Source organism: Ascidiella aspersa, chromosome 4 (genome assembly GCF_963924565.1).
Source record: "Ascidiella aspersa chromosome 4, kaAscAspe10.2, whole genome shotgun sequence".
NCBI classification, from domain to species: Eukaryota; Metazoa; Chordata; class Ascidiacea; order Phlebobranchia; family Ascidiidae; genus Ascidiella; species Ascidiella aspersa.
Window position 1 is genome coordinate 12,855,485 of NC_139450.1, and position 27,408 is coordinate 12,882,892.

Below are 27,408 nucleotides of genomic sequence, written 5' to 3' on the forward strand. Positions count from 1 at the left end.
ATTTGAACTATTTCTGAAATGGAACTCAGTGAAGTTTGAATCGGAGAATATTACTTACAAAGTGGAATATCAAAAGTAATGAATATATATTTATTTATATTTAGATAAGTTCAGTAAAATGATGTAATGTGTGGAATATTTGCAACCATGAGATGCAGCTGCTTTTCTTAAAATCAAAAGTAACTCAAACGAATTATGGCAGATCATCTATCAGAGAAAAGAGGTTGGTGCATATCTTATAAATCTACTTAATTGCTGTATTTTTTTATTTTATTTTAATTCATATGTACAGAATCCCCAAATGCTGATGGCAGTACCAAAGTTACAAAAAAACTTAAGTTGGCCAGACAAAAAGTAACGGAATCTTTTAAGTCATCGACTTTGAAAGAGTTTTATGTTGAAAAGTTAAAGAAAAGACAGAAAGGTAAGACAAATTTCAGCAATATTCTAGAGTGGACATTTTAGCATTAAACCTTGACATTTTTTTAACCTCTTTATCTTCTAGGTCAGTTTCGTCATGGTAAAGTAAAACACTCACCTTCAGGTAGTCAAGAAAATTTGACTGCATCTGATGGGCTAAAGAATAAAGTAAGAAAATTTTGTTTTTATTTGCTTTACTTTAAAACATATTTCAGTGGTATGGAATTATTTTAAATATAGTATTAATATTCCATGTTCTGGCACAATGTTATAGATTTCATAATTTTAATCCTTTTTTAGATTTTTGTTTAAAAATAGTAATTGCAGTTTCAGATAGTTGGCTTTATTTATGCAGTTGTTTTTTAGGACATCCCAGCTTAATTTTTTCGCAAGAATTCCCATAGAATTCCACAATATTTTAATAACTATCAAAGTTTAATATGATGCTAAAATGTTTGTTTATATGTCAATGTTTTTTGCAGGATAGTGATGAAAGTAAACTGCAGGAGTTATGCAAAGAGGTGAAAGTTGCACTTCTGTACTTTGAAGCAATCATTGCCAAGGAAATGGTTGAACAGTTTTCTGGCTCTGCTTCCCAAGTCCTTGAGGTTGTCATATCAATCTTGGATCAACTGGCCAGAATTCAATATGCACCTGAGCTTAGGTGTGTGTATATGTAGCAATATGTGATACTAAGGGTATTTTTAAGTGTGTGAAACTTGATTTTCCATTTTATGTGTTTCATTTTAAAACATTTTAGTTGATTCCATACAATTATTGATTAAATATAATTTTTTGTATGATTTTTATTATTGAAAGGCAGCTCTTGTGCTGTTGGACATTGATGTGATGTATGTATGTACACAAATTTATACGATAGTTTATGGTCATGTTTTTGACTATAATGTTTTAAAATCATGGTATTTATGCCAAATCTATTATTCTCTTGATAGTGCTAATTATTTTGAGCTCTGAGGTTGTTAAAACAATTTGTTTCAATGTTTTCCCTAAGGATTATGCAAATATGCAATTAAATATTTTATAACTTTCAAATACTTGTCAAACAAAGCAAAATTATTTCTAAATTTTGTATTACCCATAAAATGATCGTGACAGGTTTGTAATTGTGCCTATACTTCAACAATAAAACAAAAAGCTTCAGGGTTAGATTATTTTAAACTATATAACTACATAGGATATTGAATCGATACTATTAACACAATAAAATTTGTTTTCACTGTAGTACTGTGCTAATGTCTTGTCGGAGCAATGTGATCCAAAGAGTGGCTGACTTAGTACACTGGTCGGACAAAATGCTTCTTGGTGGTGGCTCTGATCGAAATAAACAAAACTTTAAAGATGCCCCTGTTATCATAGGTAATGGTTGGTTCAATATTTAATCATGTTATATCACTAACCTAAAATTCACAATTATTTTTAAAAATAAATATGTTTTTTTGCAAAAGTTTTTGGTTCTGTTATTATCATCGTAATGATCATAATCTTTATTTGTTTATACTAGGTTTTGTGCAAAAAGGTGTTGATGAACTAGTAAATGAAGCTTTAAACAAAATTCGTGCTAGAAATAGTGCTCCAACTACGCCAACCAGTCGTACAGTGAGGTATGTAGAATGCCAAAAGGTGTTTTATTTGCCTGCTGAATGTTATGGTTTTTGTTTTGCATGGGATTGCATTTGCATGGTATTTGAAAACAGTTTGTCATTTAGACATGGACTATCACAGTACCTTTGGTTTGGGGTGGTTATTATACCTGATCGTCAAGCTTATTTTTAAGGTGGTAACATTTCCTCGAGTCGCACTGATTTTATTTTTAATATGGTTGGTTCGGTTTATACTGACATCTTACATAAAAAGTTACATTGGATTCCGTTTTGTGCTTAAGTATCTGCGTTTGCAGGTATTACAATTTGTGCATTAATTACTTATCTTAAGGGATTTTGTTGTCCATTTTTTAATGCCTAATTGTGACATTATAGTTTATTGACAGTGTGGTGGTTTTAGTTTTATATGTAGTATTACTATATTTAGTCTAAAGCTTATGGATATACCCTGTAGTTTTGGTTACATGTATTCTACAATTAGTGGGTTATAGTATTTTGATTATGCTGACTAGGTAGTTTTAAGGATATTAAATGCATGCCATTGCATGTGTGTTTGCTGTATCCACATAACATAAGAATTTCAGTGTTTGTTTATTGAATGTAGCTACCATTTAAAACAACTTAAAAAGTCACAAGTGACTGTAAAGCGGCCAATTTATTGCTACATTTTTCACTTTAGTCTGCCTGACGCATTTGGTTCTTTGCCAACAATCATTCCACACCAACGAAGCACCTCACTGGCATTTCAATTCCGCAGGTACAGATATTTTGCTCATTGCCAAATAGACTCATGGATGCATTTGGCTAAATATGCGTTTCACATGTTAACATGACGGCATGTCCTAAGTGTTTTTCCTAAACTTCATGTTTTTTTGTCTTTTGTACATAAAATAGTCATGCTTAAATCAAATGTATGAACATCATCTTGTTGTCACAAAAGTTCATTTCTTGAAATGGAGCTTTGATAAAAATGTGACAAAGTCACAGCTGGTGACAAACTACACTTGTTGCTTATTTTGCTTTGTCACTTTGCTTAACTATATTAAACACACAGTGCAAACGCCAAAGTTTACCCGCTTGAGACCATCAGGAATGTGCATGCCCTGATTGGTAGTTTGATGCTGTTGTTTGCCAATTGCTTGTTTAAAGTTAAATGGCCAGTTGTATCAAGTTGATTGCTGGCCACAGTTCTATTTATTAAGCAATGTGATGCTGTGTTTTGTGAAAGCATTGTATTTCGATACTTTATATCAGGGGTGGGCAACTTCTCCGGTCGGCGGGCCAGGTATGGCCAAATGAAGTACTTAGCTGGCCGGATTAAGTACTGCCAAAGCTTGCATGTTTTGTTGCATAATAGCGACTAACGTTGTACTCCTTAAACACGGCAACACTTTTTTGCCGACTTAAAGAATAAACTGAGTACAACTTTATAAACCGAAAATCGGTTTGTTTAGTCAAAAACAATTAAAAATGCACATAAATCGTTTACAAAATTAAAAAAAAACGACGTTATGTTAAAATGTTATTAAAAAAACTTTTTTTTTTGAGTTATATTCAACGACATTATAACTGTGTTATGCATAAATGCGAGCTTCCAGAATTATCCACCCTGTCCAACTTTATCGCATTAGGCTCAGCTTCGTTTTTGCATTATACAGTTGTTTATTTCTGATTTGGACAAATGTATTGAACAGTATTTGCTGTCTGTTTTCTCTTGACAACATTTTCTAAAATAACCAGCGTCTTTGTTTTCTTCGGCAATTTATAGTTATCTGACTTTTTGAAATGACAAAAATATCAACTAAGGATTTCAATAATTTTGCATAAACCCAAAAAATAGCTGAATTGTGTTCAACTGATATTCAGTAAAACAACAAAAACAGGTTGTTGCGACGCCAAGACACTAATGCTGTTGTTTAAAATAATCAATATATTTATAATAGGTCAAAATTTTGTCAAAAAATATATTTTTAGGTCAAAATTTATTTTTTTAGGTCAAAAAATAATCGCCCTACTGATGATGATTTTATTAGCGAATTATATTCATCTCTTAACATCCAAACATTCTTTATTATCATTGATGTGCAACCGGAATCATTTGTTTTTCACCTTTCGGATTTTGTTATTCAAAAGAAAATACTGATTCTTGCCGATTTGAGTAAAAAAGTACTAATATCTTTGTAAATTCTAAATGTAATTTCAACCCAAAACAAAGAATCTAAAAACACAAAGAAAACAAAGAGCCGAAGAATAACTAACAATCTCTATAAATGGACGCAGTAAGCAAGTAGTGGGGGATTGTGGCAGAATGTGGCCGTGGGCCACATTATCATGTAACACCAGAAACTGTCTGCGGGCCGGACTTTTCGACTCAAAGTCCGGCCCGCGGGCAATATGTTGCCCGCCCCTGCTTTATATATTTGTTGATTGCTATCGTGTGTAGTCTGTTTTTATCTATAAGTTTTAACTAGAAATAGTATATATTTAAATTATTACTTTGTTCAGCTTAATTTATTTCCATAACTAGAGATATTTTAATTCTTGTTAAAAAAATCCCCTAAAATTTAGACATGTTGTTGGCAGAGAATAGGAAATTACATCATTGACCATAGAATGACATAATTGTGTAATGGTCTATTCTGATACATATTTGTTTCATAATTAGCATTAAAATTGTCAATTTTGCTTTTTACAAATGTAATAAGTACAAAACACAAAACGTTTTTATGAAGTTGTTTTAATTTAAATTAAAATAGTTTAGTTTTTTGTTTGTTGTCCTGTTGCTTACATATGCCTCTATTATAACATTGTACATTGTAAATTTCACAGTGACCAAAAATTGTCATCCAATCTGGGCAATGGTATTACATCTTTTCCAACGTCAACTGGTGCAGGGGGAGAGTTCCAAAGTGTGCCTCCGATTCCACCTAAGAAGCGTAGTAGCCTTGTCACAAAACCTGTGGGGGTTGTTGCCCCCTATAACGCCTCACAAGATGTGAGTACTCAAATTTGAACCACTTGTAAACAAGGTGCAGTGTTGTAGTTTCCACATCACTATGGTTTTGCCAGGAAACAGCTTTGTTTGGATAAAAACTTCAATGTTTGTTTGACTAGACATGTATAGTGCTTGTCTGTTTAGCCCTTGAAGTTGATGATACCAATTATAATATAAATTGTATGTGTTTATGTCAGATCATTTTTTTGTGACAAATAGTTTCAATTGGCAACCAGCTGCAAATTATGTCCCTTAAAATGTTTAGTGTTGTTGCTTGGTATTGTGTCATCAGCTGCAAGGAAACAACGGTTTCCTGTTAAGCGCCATATAGCATAAGCAAGAGAATGAGAGAGAGAGAAAGATTGAGTGAGCTCTGTAATTTGTACATAATTCTGGTGTCTCAAACAATTAAGATCATGTTTTCCCCAATCACATTTGGCAGAAAACTTCAAACAGCATTTTGGGAGTTCAGGGACTAACCAGATCAGAAGAGTCACTTCTTGGACATCATGACTTCTACCCACTTCAAGGCCACTATGTGCAGGCCTTTGAACCTGGTGATCGGGCAAGCTACTGTTCCAGTAACATCAGCACTGACACTACAGGTACGTGAAATATACTTTGTCTGCAATTAGTCCTGTGATTCAACATGCAACTTACTTATATTTTTTTGCAGTGCATAATGGTTGTTTTTTACTGACCTAAATAAATTTTTTTATTATAATTATACGAAAAATGTAACTGCTTGCTGTTACAAAACAACAAGTTTAATGTTCATCTTTTTTTCCATTAAAATTTCAGATAGCGCAGACTTGCTTACCAATGGGGAAGCATCTACTATTGCTCACCAAATCTTGCGCAAACACAATGTACACCAGGGCACTGGCGATTATGAAGAACTTAACCCAGTCACCAACATGGATGACAGTCGGGTCCGACTTTCCCTGCCAGCATCCCCATCCAGAAGTCGACCTACGTCATGTCCATACCTCTCTGTGAGGTAATTAATCTGTTAATAGTTTGATATGCAAGAAGGCTTTTGTTGTGCATTGACATGATTGTATATCATTAAAATAAGTAACTAAGCATTTGCTTAACATTTTTAACCGCTCAGCAATGAATGATAATAAAAACAGCCTAATTCAATAAATTGCAATCGCAAAAATCGCCTAAAATCGCACTTGAAACAGCATGATTTCATTCTGTGCGCTTGCATGTAATTCATTCACATGTCATTAGGCTTAGTCTGTCTGACTGCAATTCTGGTCGCTGCAGTGACAGTAGCTTTGCCAGCGTAGACGAGTGGCCATCGCCCCGACACACAAGGTCTACCGGGTGTTTACTTGACAGGTTTGTGTTTATTGGTTTGGATTTTTCGTTACTTAGATTTGTAAAAAAATAATATTTTTGTGGAGATATATTCATATAGCCAAACATGAGTTTTTTAAACATATAATTGTAAATTGTATGTTGCAAGCACCAAATATGACTCAATGCATTTGTACAATTTACCAATTATCCCAAGTGTATTTTAAGGCAAATTTGCTGAATGCTGCATTGCAATCAGAATGTTTGTTTAATGTCTGACACCGTTGTGCATGCAGAGTGTAAATGTGTTTTATGATTACATCACTAATTTGTCATCTGTTTTATGACTAATCCACAATTTTGGGTTAATTTTTATTTTATGCCTGATTTTTTTTAATGCTGAGTAGTTAACGTATGTTTGTTTTAGCAAAGTCGCTTAAAAAAACTTTCTGGTCATAATTTATGTAGTTTTGTAACTTCAAATATAAAATATTACTTTCTATTTCATATAATATGCACAAACCTTTCCTACTTATAGAATGCCAACTGACCTAAACACAAGAATTATTATCTTATTATTTGGTTGGTTTTCCTGTTGTGACCCCTTCATGTATCAGGTGCCACTTTCATTTTAGGTTTAATTGGCCAATGCCATTGCATAGTAGTGGTCTGTAAGGTTGGCAGCAGCTTAATAGGCTAGGGCAGGATGTTGAGAGTCACACAATTCATGCCTGGCTGATTCATTGTCCTTACCCTTGCAAAAGAATGGCCTTTTTCCAGTAATTTTGACAAGTACACTACTGCAACACAGCAACCTTTTAAACTCAAATGCACACACCACCTGTTTTAAGTAGGTTAAAATTGAAAAGAACTTTCATATTAGCTATTCATAAAATGAGTAGCTTCAACCTTGACAGATTAAAGTTTTATGGTCATTTTTTTTCCTGTTCGTATAAATGCTGCTCAATATTTGATTCTTTAAATGTAAGTTTGATTTCACCTGATTTTTAAATAAAAAACAACCAATCAGTTTTTCTTACCTAAAATGTTTGTGTCACAAAGTCAGTTCTTTAATAGTTCTGCAACTAAACCAATTTCTACATTTAGTTTGCAGAATCTTGACACTCTGTATACACTTATATCTACCTGCAAAGTATCTTACTTACTGCCTAATTAATCATTTCTGAAAAATTGTTTCAGCAAAGTCCTTAATTTCTGTAAACTTATTTGAAGATTATTTGCTAAACAGCTGTTATACTGACAGGTTGTTTATTAACAAATGTTTACTTATATATGACCTCGATTTAGGGCTGTTATAGTTATAAGTTATAAACTATGTATAGGTTTGGATTTGAAACATTTTGTTCTTTGAGCTGTTTTATTGATATTTTTTCTGTCTTAATTGAATACTCAGAACAAATGCATTACCCAACAACAACTATTGAAAAAAAAAATGAATTTATGAATTTTTTAAATTTTTCATGTTTCCCTTTAAAAAGATTGGTAAACAACTGCTGTACAAGAATAACAACTTATATCATTGTTTACCATTTGCATGTATTAATTGTTTATAAGCCTTGGATGCATGTGTGTTTGGGTTTAACACCCAAGTATGATTTTTACCTAGTTTTGTGAAATTTAACCTGTGCCTATTAGACAGCTATACAACTCATCACATCTTTAACTGGGGATACGGCTAATCATAGAACAGGTTGAGTCATGATTTAACTTCCTTCAGTTTTTTTAACTTAGTTGCACTGTTCAGTCTGCCTAAGAAAACATGTACATCGGCAATCATTGTGGCCCAAACATTGCATCAACCCTGTCAAGTTTTCAGCTTAGGAAATTTGCTGTTCTCTATATAAATTGTAATATAGATTTTAACCAAAAGGGCAATGCTGAGTTGCCGACAATTCAACCCACACTAGGCCTAATCAGCCTAATGACTCAAAAAAGTTACCAGTGGGTGGACAACTACTGATTTTGTTGCTGATGAAATTTTATTTGAGAAAATTCATGGCAATAATTGTCCAGCAGTGACAGTTTTCTTTTTTGCTGTGCAGCCCAATGCATCAATCATCTAATGACTCCTGGCAAACTAAAAACAGCATGTCACAGCAGTCTCTTTATGACAGCGACTCTGCAGCACCCTTACCGCCAGCCCTACCAGCTAAAATTAACAAGTGGGTAACTGAAATGTAAAAAATATCATTTTATTATACAAAGTGAACACTCAAGTTAATTATAATTACTAATATTAAATTATTATTTTTCTGTATCAACAATTATTGTACCTGCAAAAAATTTTTTTTAAGTTAGCTATATTGCACTTACATGTAAACTTTTACAAACACAGACCTCTCTTTGTGCACTCGAGTCAGACTCATTCAGACAATTTAAGTGATGATGACGAAGTTCCGCCTTTGCCGGTTAAAAAGAACAAAAGTAAGTTTAACAAATTTTCAACACTTATTTTAAAATTACAACCCATTTTAATTTTTAAATCCATACAGTGACTATAATATGTAAAATGCTTTATACTGAATGAAAAAAAAAATTGTACATCAATTCAACTTCAAATGAAATTTGTTTTCAGTGGACCTCTATATGCAGTTTGTGCAAGAACAGGCCCAACCTCCACCTATGTCGGATATTTCAAGGGAAACAGCCAGGCGCTACCGACAGCAGCCTTCCTCAGCTGGTTCCAGGCATCCAGGTCAGAGGGAATCTATGGACAGTATAACTTCTAGTGACATGACAGACGACGGTATGTCGCAGATGTCGGCGCAGTTTAACCGGTTGTTGAGCTTACGATCAAACCAGTCCGCGGTGTCCTCTGAAGACGACCAAAGCGTGTCTTCCTTCCAGGTAAATACATTGTATATTTTTCATTTTTGAGTCCGCCAGAAGCATTATGTTAGTTGAGAGTTATCATAAAGAACAAAATTATAATTTCAAAAGTTCAAAGATGAACATTTTTGCTTTAAAGCAAGTAAATTGTTAACGTATGTACCTTTTCCGATATTTCAAAAGCGGTTTTGAAGTGAAGTAGTGTGTTTTGCTTGGTGCTGTTCTGTTTGCCTTTAAGGCTTATTTACCTGTATTTATCTTCTTTTAATAATGTTGACTTTCGCTGTGCAATATGTTTATTCAGGAAAGTCAACTTGGGTTTTACTGTATCACAATGGTTGTTGTGCACTGTTAGTATTTATAATTGTAGCTTCACAAGATATGTTTAATCCTGACCCTATCTACTCTTAGCTATTTCATATAAGTTTTGCTTTTTAACTGCAAGAAACCATATAACTTGTGTTTAAGTGGCTGTGCAAATTTGTTATATATGTTTTGGCAAAAAAAAAACAATGCTTAAAGTACATTCTTCACATTTGAGTGTCTATTTAACACAAACTTTATAATTTTCGAGGATGGCAAGCTAACAATGATACAAATACAAAGTATTCGCTTTTAATAGCAGCCATAGACAGTGAAGCACATGCAATGTGAAGCAATGCTTTTCTGTTCATTTCAGTCATCTGTGGTTTCTCCCTCGCTCTGAAGACGCCACACTTCATGAAATATTAATAGACTTTATTTAAGCACACATACATTCTGCTCTATGGCGCAGGTATCCCCACAACACCAGCGCAACTCTGATGTATCATCCTCGTCTGGCTACTGGGCTTCAGAAACAAGCCTGTCGTCTTTACCAGAGCAGCCCGATCAACTCACTCTCACCCAAAGTGGACTGCCGGTTGTTCCCGAAACCCCACCTGTCCTTCCGCCAAAGAAAAACAGACTGGTAAGAAAGCATGTCGTTTTTTTAAATATAGGCGGTTTATTAGGTTAACCTGTGAACAAAATCGATGAATTTCGCATATAAGGATTTGGTAATTTGTCATCCGCGATATGTCAAAACTATACAAGCTGTTTTTTGTTTAAAAAACACTTATTTCTTGTGAAAAGAATTGCTAACGAGGCCAAGGTAAACAAGCAGATTCTTGTTTTCATTCGATTTTTTGTTGTGTTTTTATTTCCGTTTTTCCGAAAATTTTTAATATTATTCGCTGCATGTCATTTATTTCAAGTCAAATCACCCGATCGCATTCGTTTTATTTTCCTTTTTTATGTTTTGCGCGCGCGCCCCACAGCCGTCGCACCGCTGCAACTCGACCGGTTCGCCGAACGCCGCGTCATCGTCGGGCGGCGGTGACGCGCATGACGTCGACCATAATGACGTCACGGGCAGCGCCGAGGCGCCTGCCCTGCCCCCGCGCAGCGTCGGCGCCCGCCAGCGCCGCGCCTTCACCTTTCCGAAGCAGGACAAGGGCAACGAAGAGGCAAGAACGCCGCCGCCAATCCTTCCTAAGCGAAGCAGCTTTCGCAAAACCTCGCTGCAAAATCGTTCGCGCGTTCAACAACATCAGCAGCAAAACGGCATTCTCTTGCGATCCCATCACACCTCCATCGACAGCGGCGCCGAGGCCGGCTGGCGCTTCGCCCAGCAAGGCCCGGTCACGCTGCCGCCCGACCCGGCCGCCCTGGCCTCGCCGGTCCACCCGGCACCGCCACTGCCCAAGAAGAGCACGGCCCGCGTGCCGCCCAACGTGCACGTTAATGGCCGCGACTTGGTAGGTGATTCTATCAAATCGACGCGCGTTACGAAACGTGTTTTTTCTCTCTTGTTTTGACTAACGTTCGACGTAATATTCTGATTAGTATTATTATTATTTTGTTCACAATCATTTGATTTTAACCATGATCATCGTTAAACCAAATTTTTGATTTGCTCACTTAAGTTTACTAATGAAAACGCTTGTACATTGCATCGATTTGATTGGAATGTAAAAAGGTTGCGAGAATATTCTTTACAATGTTTTTGTTCAAACCCTATCGAAACGAAAAAAACGCGCAACTTCGAAAAACAACACCAAAAGTAGGCACATAGACCGAGACGAAATTTGACGACGTCGTTTGCCCTCAGAATCGCGACTCCGCTGGCCAGTCGTTACATCCGGCGTCTCAACACAGCAGCAGTAGCACCGTCTTGGACGTAACCAGCACCTCCCAGCCATTCTCAGCATCGGCGACAACAACAACAGCCTCGTCGGCGGGCAGAGACGCGGAGGCGGGCGACCAGGACCGGGCCAACGGCGCCGGGGCACGGGCCCTGCCGGAAACAGGTACTTAAGTACCTCGTTGGCGCTACATTGCTGCCGATTTCGCTACGCGCTTGTGCGCTATTTACTGCTTGGCAGCGGGTCACGCCTTTTTCGGAGAGCTTGTTTTTGTGAATGGGCGATACGCTGCCAGGTTTAAGGACTTCTCAAAGTAGGTTGGTGTAATTGTTAAGCTCTGTTGGAGTGAGCGCTACAAATGATGTCCCACTTTTTGTATCATCGCTTTTTTTTATTATAAAAGCGTGGACACGGCATTTTTCTCCAAACAATATAAATCGCCTTTCAATACAGGTTATTGCTTGGCATTTGGCTATACGGTCGTTGTTATTTAGTTTGGATAAGCTGTTACAGTAACATGGCGCGCTAAAGGAACTGGTTCGGTTAGTTAAAAGCGGTAAATTATGCTTTTTGGTAGAGCGGATGCCCGTTTAGAACTAGAAGTACAGGAAACAGCTGGTCAGATTTACGCTTCACGACATTTTCTTATTTTCAATCTACCGATTAAAAGAACTTACGCTCAACAGAGCCTTGCACATGCCGTTTCCTCTCTCTATTTTCTGCGCGTTTTTTTGCACGCCACTTACGCGGAATGTCGAAGGATATGTTTATCATTTAGGGCGGCGCGTACATTTGGCGCAATATGGAAACGATTCGCCAACAGTGCGCATCAGAATTACTGTAATGTAATATTCCCACCTTATAAACGTTTGGAAGTTTAATATTGTTTAATTAGGATGTAGGGCGAGACCTTTGGTAGACTAAAAAACGTCACATGTATGTGATTTGGGAGCAAAATATTGACAATGTTATTATCCGCTAAGAAAAAATATGCTGTTTATAGTTGTAAAACAATTCTACCATCTGAAATAAATGTGCGACCAGCAGTTGCGAACCAAGTCTTTAATCTAAAACAAAACGAAATCTCTTTTAAGACGCAGCCACCGAAGGCGCCGAAACCAGCTCCCCGAAAAGCGGCGATAGCGCCGAAAACACCGACACCGCCGCCGAGGCCAAGTCGCCCAAATCGCGGCGGTTCCGCTCGTCGGACAACCCGTGCACCCTCCCCCTGGCCGACCCCGGCAATTTGCTCGACGTGGTCGACGTTGCGGCCTACCTGAGCGTCCACCGACACAGCGAGCAATCTCTGCCCGAAGTTTGCGCGGGATGCGTCGACGCTCTCATCGTGTTCGCGTCCGAAGCCACCAAGAAGAGTGAGTGGGATTTTTTTAATTTGCGAATATGTTTATTTGTTGTGATCGTGCTACGATCCGTCGTTGAAATTCCAGTGAGCTGCCGGCATTGTGACACGGTTTTTCTAGACCCAGGGTTCTTAACTTTTTTTACCGCGGACTTCCAATCTTTTTTTTTGATTCGCATGGACCACGGTAAGCAAAATATTTTTAAAAATGACGTCATGATTTGACGTCACTATCCAATAGACTACAGAATTATGGTTTTTCGAGTAAAATGGATTCTAAATACATTCAGGGCTAAAACGTTTTATTTTTAATTAAACTCTTTTCTTTGAAAAATTGATTACTTCTTAAATATACACTAATAGTTTAATCTGGCCTTCATGGACCCCCTAACACTATTTCATTTAACTCCAAGGGGACCATGGACCCCAGTTTAAGACCCCCAAAATGTTGTTTTATACGATATTATTTCCTAGATGTTAATTTATTTAATTTTTGTGAAAAAAGCTCGTAAAAACTCTTGTTTTATAATGAATAGAAACACCTAGAACCTTTTTTGTTGTCATGGTATAAAACTATTACTAACTTTGATTGTGGATATGCCTATTTTTAAAGAGATACTGTATCAAGGTGGCGAAAGATATACTCGTTTTTTGTGAAAATGCCTTTGTCTCCGCGAAGTAAGATAATACCGTTAAGGTTCGCGCTATAGTTGAAATTAGCATCTTTCGTAATGTTTAGAAATGGAAGTATCAAGTGGCGAATTACGTAACTTCAATAAGGTGGTTTGAGTGCAAACTTTCAGCAGAGCGTCCGTTGTTTCCATCGATACGCTTGGTGAAATAGGATTCTTAGCCAGCTTCCTTTAACCGTTGATACAAAAACACCGTTGAGCCGCCTACTTTATAGATCAGCAACAAATAGCCGCCGCCGAAGCACGAGTCTTCTCAATCGGATTATCCGCGAACGAGCAAACAAATATATGTTCGACAAGATAATTCTGTTCAATTTTATGTAATTTTGTTTCTTCTTCTTGTGGCGTTAAGCCGATCTAAATTGGTTGTGATGTGATTTTGTGGTTTCATGGGCGCCGATAACACCTTGTAAAACACACGTTGTCGAAAAACAGTTTAGCAATTTAAAATGCAGTAAATTGTTTTCCGATCAGCATGCAACATGACCGAAATCTACATAAGAGCCTAAACAATATTTTAGGCAAGACTTTCGCAGTTGTTTAAAATTAAATCCCAATTTTTTTTGTGTGTTTTTGACATACATTGATTGGATATTGTTTGTTATCTAGTATGTGTTTATAATATCACCTCGAAATACTGCTATTAGTGAAATATGGAATCAGATTATCCTATTAGCTGGCATGTAGTATTTCAAAGCCTAAACCTACTGTGATTTGGCGAACATATTTTCTCAAAATTGGTGAATCATTGCACCCGAACCGCCAAAAACCCGGTCAACATTCTCGGCATATTTGTTGAAAGGCAAGGTTAGACTTTCTTTGTGTTGCAACGCGCTCCGGTCACCTGTCGACATGTGTTTCCCCTTTGCGCACCTCATGACGCGGCGTCTAGGCCTGACCCTTCTGCCCACGCCAGACCATGCGTTCTGTGTATTAGCGCCGCGTCACTTGGTACACGCAAATATTACGTCGACTCAGCCTGATTGGGAGAAAATCACCGCTTGCGCGTATGACGTAACGCGTCATCCGTCAGTTCTCGAGAACTTTAGCGGCGCGTATGTGTATTGCTGACTGTACTATTGTAGACGCCCCAGGGCGTTTCAAGTCCAATTATATGCCCACTTGATTAAGGACCGGCCCTGTTTCTCCACACTGATTAAGCAAACAAACAGTGTGTAGGATATTGGGAGCGTGGTCGTGTAAACTGGCCCACAGCGAACTTTGAGCTTTCAGATTGAGCATGCAGCTCTGACATTGGGGACTTCAGACCCGCACGTAAATCAGCACAAAGCCATTACTAGCGATAATTGCGTTGCAATTAGTCGTGTATATATATGCTTGTTGTTTACCATACAAGTGATTTACTTGTAGACGCGACAGCCCTTGACTCTGACGCTAGTTCGCACTAGTGTGCGGTTTCTTTTTGTTACTTTCAAGTGCTAACTGGGTCGAAATGCCCTCTGATTATTGACACTTCCCAGTGCGACTGGTTTCACCGTATTTCAGTGATCACACGTCATGGTGTGTATTGTAAAACGGATACTACATCAGGTTTGTAGAGCTCTTCTGGCAAATGTAATTTTTATTCCGACGTTTCGACGTCCTATACAGGTCGTCTTCATCAGGGTAAATAACACTGATACTACATGTTGTAATATATGACGTGGATAATATCCATATTATGTCTTCAGAACAGACAATGCTTTTTTTTAATTTAAAGTATGTTAAATTTTATGTTGTATAACGTAAAATATAGGGCTTGAAGTAAAAACGTTTGGGAGAAATTGTTTAACGTTAATTCTTTGTTTACTGTATTGTTGTTCTTAAAAACAAGACACCGTTACAAATCAGAGAAACTAAAAGAAAATTACCACGAATTCTTCGGTTAAAATTGGCATGATGTCATCACACTTTTTTTGCTTTCAGACCTCATCTACAATGAGGCGTTCCTCACCACATACCGGACCTTCATATCCCCGCTGGAACTGCTACGCAAGCTGCTATATCGATATCCTTTATTTAAAACTATGCGTCTGGTGTTTACGGTCGGACAAAGGTTTTATTGGCTGACCGGCAATCCGTGTTTTCCCCTAACACCACGTGCTGTGGCTATGCAGCCGGCAATTTTACACGATTTTAAACATGTTGTTTTAACGATAAGACGCGAAAAAACGTGCAGCCCCTGTCATTCGATAAACAGCGACCTCATAATTTACAATAACAACGGTATGACCTGCTGTTTCGCTGACCGTTTTTCTAACACTACCGTTCTACGAAACAATGTGCTATAAGTTAAAGTTCCGCGACTTTGGAGAACAATGCATCAAAATGTTCCAGTTTTTAAACTGTTTAAAATTTAAAGGGAACGATGTCCCCGGCCCCTGGTAATGATCGTAGTTGCGTTTCGAATGTGCAGTTTAGCTTTACGACTTGGGCAACGTCGTATCCGTCAAAATCGACGCTATTCTTTGGGCAGTCTGTAATTAGTGTGAACTGTATCGACTTCTTTTTATCTCTACATAGAAGTGACGCGCGGTTCTGTTAGCCGTCACTTATGCGCGTGACATTTCCGCATTAAAAATAGATCGAAACTGTTGCGGCTGTCTGAAATAAAGACCGGTTATATCTGTCCTTCTATTTTTGGTTGTTGGCTCTGCGGCTTAAAAATAACCTACCTGCTGCTATAATTGCTGACAGAAGTAACAATTCCGTTTTTAAACCATAGAAACACGCTATTAGCTAAAATTAAAACACAATGGTATTTATTTTAAGAGGTAAGTTTGTTTACTTTAAACTTTTTGATCAAAAGTTCTTTTAAAACTTGTTTGTTTTCCCTTAACTCTTGCTTCCCATCTCACGCATAAGAAGTTCAGCACTGAGTCGTCTACTCCGTCCGAGCGGATCAACGGCAGAACGAGTAAAAACGCGTTCTTTCTACTCGTCCGAGTTGTGGACGAGTTGAGGTAAGGAAAATCAAGTGTTATGAAACCCCACATGTGCCAAACACACTACAGTATTATAATACACACTGATCCGAAATAAATTCGTTGTACAAGAAAGCAGTATCGATCACTTTAAAATTTTTTGCAGCTATACATTTTTTGTGATGGAATGTTAAAAAGCTCGATAATGTAGAAAGCGGGCGAAAATATGCAATGTCGTTGGTATTTTGTGCGCCATCTGTGGTTTTACACTGAATCAAGTCATGCGCGTTTAAGTGATCCCTTCAGCGCCGTAATGGACAATTCCTCCACGTTAATCATATCACACGCATCTCGTGCTGATTGTCCCATCTCCGGCGTGTAATCCTTCTCTAATGCTCTTTTTTAATCGATTTTCGGACAGGAGCGACCCGCTATATCTATATATTGCAAAAACGCTTGGTTTACGTGTATCGACAAAACATTTTCACTCTTCGTTTGAAGCGAGTTGTATCGATTTAGGCAGGGCGCCGAAAAACCTGGTGCCCGGAAATCACCAAATGCCTTGCAGTGTTGCGATGCGTTCCGAGCCGCCATTTAGATCTGGCCGAAGCTTAAACGAGGAAATACAGTTGGGTTTGCCTGTAATTCAGCGAATGGTCAAAGTTAGGTGTTTCTTCGCACTTGAATGTTTAATATCCATACTTATCACAGAAAACGTCAACATGTGTTTGCCCACCTCACCAAATATCAGCCCTCAATTCGTAGTTTGTATTTAATAATTATTTAATAATAGCAATGGCGTCGTTACGTATATTTCACTTATATTAAATGCGTAGCTTGCACATTAAATACAACTTTTATGTTAACGTTTAAAAGAGATCCGCCTTCTTGCCAATTGAAAAGGTTGACTAAAAATATGGAGCGAACTCTACTCTGACAACTTTTTATGTATGTTGTGCTATTAGGAAGTTCATAATAATTTACCTAAAGTTACAATCTTTTTCCGTGTTCTGGTTAAAGCATTCCACACACAAGGCTTGCGTACGGTACTACGTTTATGTTAGCTCGGCCCGCCAAAAGTACCTTTTTAACTTTAATGTGTTTTCCCGAGGGAGAAGCAAGATTTCGTCGCTTGCTTTGTTCCGTCACTGAAAAACGCAATGGCGCATTACGTCACTATTCCGCGGGCCGCGCACAGCTGCCTGCTGGAATTGCGCTTGCTCGGTTTATTCTCCAACGATGCGCGAAGCGAGAAATACCGGCTAAGAGCCGCGGGCCCCACTGCCGTTGTCGTCCCTGGGTAACTGGTAACCCACACGTTTCACCCTTAAGCCTTGTCGCATATTTCTGTGTGGCGAAATGAGCCGAAGCGACGCTTTTTAACTGTGCAATATTTGCGCGATGTTGGCTTGGGTTTTCCGAACTGTCGTTCTCCTGCCCAGAGTGTATTTTGGAAAAGACGTGTTTCAAAGTTCTTCGAAAAAGGATTAAAAAAGTAAACGTACTATGACGATGGTAACGTTTCTTTTTATATTTCTTGCAATGAATCAGCAGTCATGCCCGGAACAGAATGGAAAGCCCAATTTTGGTCTATTTTTTGCCCTACTTGGTCATAATCATTAAGACAAGTATTCATATTGTGATAAATCCCTATTTCTTTTAAATAACAGAATGTTTTCCAAGATACAACTTAAACTTATTTTTTTGTTGAAAATTAAGTTAGATTCGTTGTGACAATTGTCGATGCGCAAGGAAATTTCTTTAAAAAAAGTATATCTAAAAATTTTAAACAAAAATTTGCTTGTTGGAGTCAGTTAAGGTTATAGCTCCATTGCTCAGAAAAAGGACTATAGTCCTAAATCATGGCTAGCATTATATGGCAACGACAACCTTAAAGCTTCCGCAACTTATTCACGCCTGGTTTCTTTTCTTCAGTCTGGCGGACATTACGGACGAGATCCTGGACATCCTGATGCAGCTCGTCTACCAACTGCTCTGTAGCGATCAGCTGACCCTGGCCAAGCTTCTGCGTAACAAAGTGCTAGGCAAGCACGCTCATCGCAAGGCAAACAGTCCTGACATCCTTGCCCAACCGCTCTCCTCCCTACATATTTCATCCAAGTAAGCCCAATATATTCATTAGCATTAAGGACGAAATTTTATATATTCTGTTATCCAAAAGCTCTTTCCATTTTCGATACAAACTTGGTCGAAAATTTTCATTGATTTGGATTTTATTTTTATTTTTTTATCAGCCTCTCTTGTTTTAATACGACCGTGCATTTCCTTGAATGTCTTAGTAAGATGTACGACTTTAAGTTCCAAATAAGGATTGAGTTGTCAGAATCCAAATTGATATTATTTAAATTTGCTAAATATGCACCAACAGGTTATCGCAGGCGCAGCCCACAATGTAATAGCATTTGTCGGATTAATAGTTTGAATATATACTTGTATCGGTGAATTGCATGTTCTCTACAGTAAAATGTCACCAAATGCTTAACTTAGATGGTGTTTTTTAGACCCTTTTACCAATTCGCGCAGGCGTGTCTTTTGCTGCTTAATGCTTATAACCGCCGTCCGTCTTCCTTATAAGTTCACTAGGCTTTTCCGATTTGGTTCAAAGTGCAAACGATTTGGCGCCCTAACATTCGCATTGACGTTGGTCTTGGACTACTTTATCGTTACTGCTTATTATGTAAATTATGTAGCCAAGCTCGTCCGCCCCTTCGACTTAAAATTTAAGAATTTCGAACCATTTTAGGTATGGCGCATGTAATTGGGCCTAATACGTTGCGCACCAGGCTAGTCGTGGGTAGTGTCGTGTGCATAGTCAAGGCCAAAGGCAGGTGACAGTTCATTCCAGGTTCATTTAAGCTGTTTAATCGCCAGCGATAATTAAACCAAACAACTAATACCTTGTGCTTGTCTGGTCTTCAATTCACAACCCATCATCGTGCATGCGATTTCCTTTCGCACACGCTTAAGGCCGGTTTTTGTTTGGTTTGAGCCACTACGATGACGTCACCCCGTACAGTGAATGGCCAGCGTCGCTCGCATGACGCACTCGACGAAGTGTGAGCTCACGCCGCTGTTTTGAACTCTCTCGTGCAATGTCGCTTTCCTCGGCTGGCAATTGGCCGTTTTGCGTGGCCGTCTAAAATTAGTCCTGTTCTTTATTTTCGCATTTGTTTCGGCAAGTTGTTTTTTCGAAAATTCGGTAAAAACAATTTGCCCCATTTAAAAACTCGAGTCCCGTTGTGAAGAAGTGATTTGAGTTAACTGTTAGGTAAAGGCTTGCAACAACAGGGTTGAAATGGTGGCCGATGCGGCCTTGTACCGTGGCCAAGCAGCGTCAAGTGTAAACTGCTTCCTGCTTCCGAAATATCGCTCATTGTTGTGTTGGGGGTAATTGGCATGCTTGCTGGTTATGTAACTTTTTCTCGGTCTCTGAATGGGTTCAGTTGACTATTTTCCGCGTACTGCGACCGTTAAACTTTTAAACATTGAACCCTGTCAATATAAACTCTACTAGGGGACACGTTTTGGAGCAGTTTTTCGCCGAAGCTTTTTCCGTTACACTGGGAAGGCTTACATTTTGTCGCATTAGAGACTTCTCAGTTTTAGTGCCTAACAAAATCAAACGTGTTCGATTAAAAAACAGTAAGTGCATGCGTAAAAAATGCGTTGTACTATGCAGTTTACGCTACTAACGTTAACCCAACAATCAAAGTATCAGTCGTATTTATTATATAACAGTTATTCAATTAGTAGGCATCTGCTAAGCCTGCGTAGTGTAAATGGTTATTTCAAAACCATTCCTATTTCTTTTCTCATTCCCGTTCGTGTGCCACTTTCCCGCCCGTGAAATGTTGTTGTTTTCGACATAAGTCCTTTATCTCGCAGCTGCTTTGCGTTTAATTTGCCGTTTGATTAGCTATCGATTCGGCGCTTATTTTGGGATCAATTAAACCGCTGATTGCTTGTCCGCCAAACGACTTGCCTATAAAGCCTGGCATACAAATAATTTTAATATTATGTAGATTTAGGTTACGCTACCCGCCTGATACAGCGCGCAAAACGGAAAAAAAAATCCGAACACAATGGCCGAAAAGTGACCTGATTTGTTTATTCCGACCTGACTGTTTATTTTTAAATGTTAAGATTCCACATCGGGTCATCCGTCTCTTTTTATTTATTTGTTTGTTTAAAACGTCACACGCTGCGGGCCTCGTCGTTCCACACAATGACCTTGAGACCAGATTTGGCGTGTGACATTAAAGCGCACAGCTGACCTTCAAATCCCCCCTCGACCTCAAAATAAACACGCCAAATTGATCCATTTCTTGTTCTTGTTCTGTGCGTGCTCGAACTACTGAAACATCGCCGGTGTAGTACAACCCTATTGTTACCTTTACAGGGTGATGAGCATCCATGACTTCAGCAGCGAGAAGTTTGCCGAACAAATGACCTTGCTCGACCTTGAAATGTTCCAGAAGATTGAGGTAAGTCAACGTATAATCAGTGGCAAGTGTTTGGAAATATTGACAACTGGACTTGAATCGTGTAATAATGTATTATATATTTATAAAAGCTTTCATCTCGTGGAAACAAGTTTATGCCATTCTTTCCTAAAACTTATGCCATTCTTTCCTAAACCTAAAACAGGAACAGGAACTGGTAACTTGCACTTAGATTAAGGCTATCCCGTTGAGCTAACACATCATGGTGTTCCAATCTTTTAGGAGGTTCTCCTCTTGCATCACCATTTACACATTTTACCTTCGCCTATAGCCTCATATATAATAGTGATAATTTTTCCTCCTCAGATACCGGAGGTGCTACAGTGGGCCAAAGAACAATCGGAGGAGCTGTGTCCTCACCTTACAAAGTTCACAGAGCACTTTAACAAGATGTCCTACTGGACGCGCACCGTCATCCTTACTCAGCAAAAGCCGCAGGAGAGGGAGAGGTTGCTCAACAAGTTTATCCGCATCATGAGGGTAGGATACACATTACCCCTATATAAGTATATAGTCTTAAGTTAGTATGTCGATTTTAATCATATGGTCTGTCTTATAATAATAGGCGTTCCGAAGAACTGACATTCGTTTGTTTTCGGGTTGCTGAATTAGAGTTATCCAGAACGTAAAACTATAATCATCGTAATAATTTTTAACTCCTCACGCCAAACCTTCCAAATGCGGGAGGAATCAGGTTGTGGTACAATTGAACTAGCATAAAGTTTTAAATCATAGTTTTTAACGCCCCCGAACTTCTTCAGTCAAGTAGTTTTGCTGTGCAAAACGACCTAGTCAATATATAGAAATTGCTTTTTGTGTAAACGAAGTACAAACCGACGTTTCATCAGGGTCTTTTTTATAACAACCTAGCATTTCGTGTAGAAAAAAATCACCTTACAAGCTAACGCTAACGTCCGCTTCTTCTATGCGCAGCACCTTCGCAAGTTGAACAACTTCAACTCCTACTTGGCGGTCCTTTCCGCGCTCGATTCCGCCCCCGTGCGGCGACTGGAGTGGCAGCGTCAGACCAAGGAAGGGCTCCAGGAATACTGCAGCTTGATTGACAGCTCGTCGTCGTTTCGCACATACCGCGAGGCGCTGGCCGAGGCTTCGCAGCCCTGCATTCCCTATCTGTAAGTGGACGCGCTTTCGTATATCAAACGGCCTGTCTCTTGTACGTATAAACGCAGTTTGTGATTGACGACCTCGTTGGGACGCTTGGAGATCAAAATAGTGTGGGACACCGTGTAACTGTGGCATTTATTGTAGAAAACCAGACATTCCTTAGCCATTTTGACTTATGCACCCTACAATGATAAACAGATTGCCGCACTTTTTACCTAAAAAATGCCAAACGGTTTACCGGAATGTCACAATAAACTTGTTTGAAACAAGGTATAATAAAAAAACACAATGTAGAGAACAGATTTATATGGAAACAATATAAGAACACATTTCGCACTCTACGTACACAAACAATTCTTATCAAAAACACTTGCAGTGGACCAAAATTTAGAATCCTATAGAATTAAAAAAAATTATAAACGGGATCCCTCTTTGCGTACCCTATACTAGCCGAATAGTAACAGTTTTTCAATCAAAAGGCGTATTTTTGAACAACTGACTATTTTTTAACTGGTTGAAATCGTTTCCGGTCTGTCCTCAATCTTCGGGCAATTTTGGTGAAGGGTGCGCCATCAAATTGGCGAAAACCTTTTGCCAGCCGCCATCGACCATTAATTGCGGCGGAAGCAATGTGCCTTGTTCATGACGTCATTTAGCTGCATTTTGTGTAACTGTAACAACTGTAAAGAGCCCGCTGTGAAATCACATACTACATACAACAGTGTTTCTTCAATATACAGAAGACTGTGTTTCTCCAAATATGGTTCTGAAACCATCAGAGTTCCCAGTCGTTTTGCTTTGAAGAACGTTAATGTAAGACTAGCCTAACACAAGTAACGTTTCCGCGTCGTAACAATATGCGTTGACGTAACCTCTTGCTCGACTAAGTCTATCATTCACCGTTTGACGATCGTTTTCAGGGGCCTGATTTTACAAGACTTGACCTTCATTCACCTTGGCAACCAGGACGAACTGGCACCTGGCATGGTAAACTTCCGCAAAAGGTGGCAGCAGTTCAACATACTTGACACGATGAGGCGATTCAAGCAAAGGTAACATATGACCGGCTTGTATAACGTAGAAAATTCCCCACTGTACGCCGTTGGGTATAGAAACAAAATGTGTGATCTGTAGTAAGAATTGAATTTACGTCATAACCATGATGAGTGATAGTTGTCTCGTGCGTAGCTCAATTGATACCGTTAAAACAATATTTTAGTAAGTTTTTTTGTTAACATGAATCGTGACTAAATCGACGATAACGTGCTTTTTAAAAGGCCGTTTCATAAGCAGTGATGTTGCTTTCTCTCGTATAACTTAGCGTGTCCTTTCAGGGGGGATTATTTAAAATGATATGATAAATGGGTTTTGCGTTTTGCTGTTGGTTTGACGCTCGTTTACGTAATTCCTCAAAAGTGATTTATCGTAAGCAAGTGTAAACAAGTTTCGACCCTTCACGCGCTGCTCAAAAGCGTCAATTTAATTTAACACATAAGCAACGCGGGCGTTACACAAATTACAGAAATGTTGTTTCCGTGTGGTAAATCAAATGTTATAAAATAGTACGCAGGAAACTATTTTCCGCTTATCTTAGAATCGCGTTTTTTAACAAAGGGTTTATTTTTGTTCATTAGGATATGTGCCGCCACTAAAAATCGGATGCTAAAAAGTATTAATCAACCGAGCGTAGTGCATATGGACATGGTTTAAAGCAGTGGTTCCCAACGCACGGGTCGCGACCCAAAGTTGGTCGCCTGATTGATTTTGGGGGTCGCTTGTTTTTCGGGCATATTGTATCTTTTCACAAAACTGGAAATCATAATCACAAAATATGAAAACTAAACAGCGAAACCGGCTGGAATTTAATGCTGACATGCGTGACTCTATATGCTCGAGCAAAATAACGCCTCGATTTCAAAAAAACTGAGAGCAAGCGAGCACAATCTCATTAGTGATTTAATAAACATATTATTTTCGGAAAAAGTAACTGCTTTTGTAGTGCAATTTGTTTGCAACGCAATGTTGTATTTGCTTGGGTCGCAAGATTATACCAAATTATTTTTTTATTCAAAATGGGTCGCCTTAAAAACGTGTTGGGAACCACTGGTTTAAAGGATAATTTTTAAGAGAAAAACGAATTGAAAACGTTATTCGAGTAGATAATTGCTCTGCTGCGGTTTATTGGCATGCTAACTTTAACGTGATTTTTCTTGGACCAAAAGGTGTATTCCTTCGAGTCTTTCCTGGCCTGTTTGTGTTAAACCTTTTTTTTAGTAACACGCCACTAATGTTTTTTGTTTACACGCGCAGCCAGTACCCGTTCCACATGGACGAAGACGTGCTGAGGATCATGAACCGTTTCAGTGACCATCTTTCAACAGAAGCGCTTTGGGATCTATCGCTGGAGATTAAACCGCGACAGCGCAGGTCCAGGAGACTGCAACCGCCCCCGCCGGTCAGTTTAAAGTTTTTCTGCGTTACCGTCTGCGTTAAAGGCGTTTTGTATGCCTTGAGGGATTTATTAATTGTGCCGCAGAACTTTAATTTTGAAAAATTTCTGGTTCGTAATTAAGATAAATTAAACATGCAGGCCAACATGCAAGAAAAGCATGTTTAGAATAGTATGGATTTTAACTATTGCAATTTGGTAATGGGCATTAAGTCGTTTTGTGAAAAGTTCGAGGCAAGTTTATTTAAAGCGCCATAAGTTAAACTGTTTAAAAACAACTACTTTTAGAGTATGAAGCTTTTATTCTGTTAATCCAGTATAAATCACGAGGCAAACAAAAGTCATTATCTGTTAAAACGCAGGACATATAAAATATAAACTAAGATGAGACTAAGACCACAAACAGTACTAGAGCAAGGTTTGTTGTATAACAAACGACTAACGATGGCTATTTAATTCTCGCAGGACGACGATCAGCAGACCGTGTCGTCCACTGACCAATCAGTGGACCAGCTTGATTTGTCCACGACCACCGTCAACGAAGACGAGCAGACCGCGACCCAAGCCTCAGCAAACTGAGTGAAAACAAACGACTTTTGGCGCTAGAAGAGGGAAAGTTGGGGAATCGATGTTGTCCTTGGCTCTGTTCGCTGACGGAAGGCGAAAGAGCGCGCTCGGCAAAATTAACGAAACTCTAACAATCACGCGGGCTGTTCGAACAACGCTTTCTGCTCCGGCCGCAAGGTCGTCATCAGAAGAAAATCTTTACAAACAGATATTTTTTCGCCTTTAAAATGTGTTCGCAACTACTGGTTTTCACTGCGCCTCAACCCAAACTAAACTACGCGGAAACCAGAAAAGGTTGCATCTTAGGAATTGAAAACGGTCACCCTTGCCCCAACCTAGGTGTGCCAATGCACCAGAGGGCGAGAACTAATCCCGTTGCATTTGAAAAGACAAAATAAGCCATATGTGTGGTGTTTTGTTGCTGGTTTTTGTAATCTTTCCGTGGTCGTCAAGGCATACAAAAGAACTGCAATTGATAACATCAGGCATTGTTTAACTTACTCGATTTCTAACTTTGCTTGACGTAGAGCGCTACGAAGCAGTGTTTTCCACATCCCCACCACCCAGTGTAACTGCCCAGTTTCAAGTGAAGCCCTGCCGACCCTTTGTTTTTTCTCTTACTTACTTGGCTGTCTAATGGTCTTATCTCTAAGGGATCCTGGTCCAAACGCACTTTTGTTCGCATTCTCTGGTCTTTTTTGTCAGATTAATAAGCCATATTTTTATTGGCGTTTGCATAGTTTTTGTTATTTTGCCTCGTCCCAGATTTTAAGCGTGTAACATTTCGCCTAAGAAAGAACGTTATTTTCCCTAAACATAACAAAATTAAATTATCGTTTCCTTCCCTAAATCAGCCAATCGATTTTTTACTTCCTTTTTTTTCAACTAGTAAATTACTCACTTTTTATTTTCCGTATTTATTCAAAGCACCAATGAAATCTACGCACTTCGACTAGCTTTACTGAGAGTCTCCACTGTCGTCTGAGTCGATCGAACATAAACTAATAAAATTCCAACTCCGTATATTCCGCTATTTCCTGCTGTGCAGACGTTTTTTTTTTCTTCAAACTCCTAAAAGTTGTCGTTCCTTTTTTTTTTGCTGTAAAATGAAAAATGGTGAGTTCATTTTGCCTGGTGTTTCTTAGCTAGGTGAATTTCTGAAAAAAATATTTTGGCGTGACATATTTCACAGATTTGTAAGGTTCCAACAACCAAAAGCGCAACTAACTCCTGTTGTCGAAAGGCGTTTTTTCCACTGTCAGAAATGTCAAAATACCAGCTGATTCAATTATGGTGTTGTCATCAACGCATTCGCCACACGTTTCCATTTTTTCACCGACAAAAGTACAATGTAATAAAAAAACATTTTTGCTGCTTTTATCACTGGTTTTGTAAGCCAAATAACGATAGGAGTTACATTAATAGAACCGTCCTGCAGCTTATGCGTAATAACTTTTTCACTTCCCGACAGGTGCGTTCTTTATTTCATTGCGTTGAATTTTTTTTGGTTTGCTCCATAATATGGTTTTACAGCGTGGCCAAATCACAATACAGTCATTTCTGGTTCTGTGAGAAAGATTTGTCATTCTGTGGTTAGACTTGATCTTAAGCCCAAGCTAAAAACAGTCGCAATGCTGATTTACGTCCAAAGATTTTATCATTGGCCTCATTGTTTTTTTGCAATTCCCAATTATCTTTTGTCATTATTTTTCGTCGAAGTGTCTACCCATGCGTGATCTCGAACCCTTCTTGTATCGCCGTCGTCCACCTTGCAGTATTTATAACCTCCTTTCATCGCAACCGTATTTAAGCGTCGTACCTTATCAGTATCACGAAGATGTCTCTCGTTTTTTTGTTTCTACTTTCTTCTGTTGGTGTTTTACTGCTCACGTGATCTCTCTTCCTTTTCCATACTAACACAACATGTAATTTGTATTTTTCTTTTGACCGTTGACCACAAACTGTCACATTCGTAGTAAAAAGTTACTGTCGCATTTTATGAATTGTCTTTGCTGTTTTGATAGACATGTTAGCATGTGCTGAAAGCGAGAAATAGGCACGGTGGTCTGTGAATAGCATTAATTTAAGTATTTGCTCTTATGAAAGAGTTCAGCCTGTGTTCCACAAATGTACGTAACCCAAAATGGGTGGATGTTCAGCCGTCCATTCATAGGGGTGTCCTACAAGTCGCCAATCAGTTCACTATGGAAGAAAAGGCCTAAGTATCTAGTCTGTACACTAACAATGAGCTTAATTTTGTGCAGTCCAATTCACCCTATTTTGTTTTACGGGACCCATGAAGGTCTCGCAACCAACCATGGTAAGTTAATAACCCATCATGCATTTGCGCAGCCTGTTCATTGGACAGTGTCTCGACAAAGCATGTTCCGGGATACTAGCCAAATCGT

General features: G+C 38.7%; 1 protein-coding gene across 4 annotated transcripts; it reads left to right on the top strand.

The window, feature by feature from the left end:
- The first annotated feature begins 102 nt into the window (after window positions 1–102).
- On the top strand, window positions 103–26,993 carry LOC146147965 (rap guanine nucleotide exchange factor 1-like). 4 transcript variants are annotated; one of them, XM_083387391.1, is made up of 27 exons: window positions 103–223; window positions 293–424; window positions 506–588; window positions 903–1,084; window positions 1,664–1,797; window positions 1,943–2,042; window positions 2,722–2,799; window positions 4,872–5,037; window positions 5,480–5,642; window positions 5,839–6,037; window positions 6,277–6,387; window positions 8,409–8,528; window positions 8,702–8,790; window positions 8,942–9,213; window positions 9,971–10,144; window positions 10,494–10,973; window positions 11,327–11,525; window positions 12,455–12,733; window positions 15,339–15,420; window positions 16,271–16,375; window positions 18,272–18,457; window positions 20,757–20,841; window positions 21,166–21,339; window positions 21,793–21,992; window positions 22,905–23,036; window positions 24,295–24,439; window positions 24,899–26,993. In XM_083387391.1, the coding sequence occupies exons 1-27, from the start codon at window positions 196–198 to the stop codon at window positions 25,010–25,012; spliced, it is 4,212 nt and encodes a 1,403-aa protein (XP_083243517.1). In that variant the 5' UTR covers window positions 103–195; the 3' UTR covers window positions 25,013–26,993. The 4 variants fall into 4 exon arrangements, with proteins under 4 accessions (XP_083243517.1, XP_083243521.1, XP_083243520.1 ...); XM_083387395.1 differs by lacking the exon at window positions 10,494–10,973; XM_083387394.1 differs by lacking the exon at window positions 6,277–6,387.
- Window positions 26,994–27,408: the final 415 nt, after the last annotated feature.

Excerpts from the sequence above, each read along its gene's own strand:
- LOC146147965 (XM_083387391.1), top strand. The coding sequence starts at position 196 with ATGGCAGATCATCTATCAGAGAAAAGAG. Across the intron at positions 18,458-20,756 it reads TCCCTACATATTTCATCCAA|GGTGATGAGCATCCATGACT; the intron begins GTAAGCCCAATA and ends TTACCTTTACAG. Across the intron at positions 20,842-21,165 it reads AAATGTTCCAGAAGATTGAG|ATACCGGAGGTGCTACAGTG; the intron begins GTAAGTCAACGT and ends TTTCCTCCTCAG.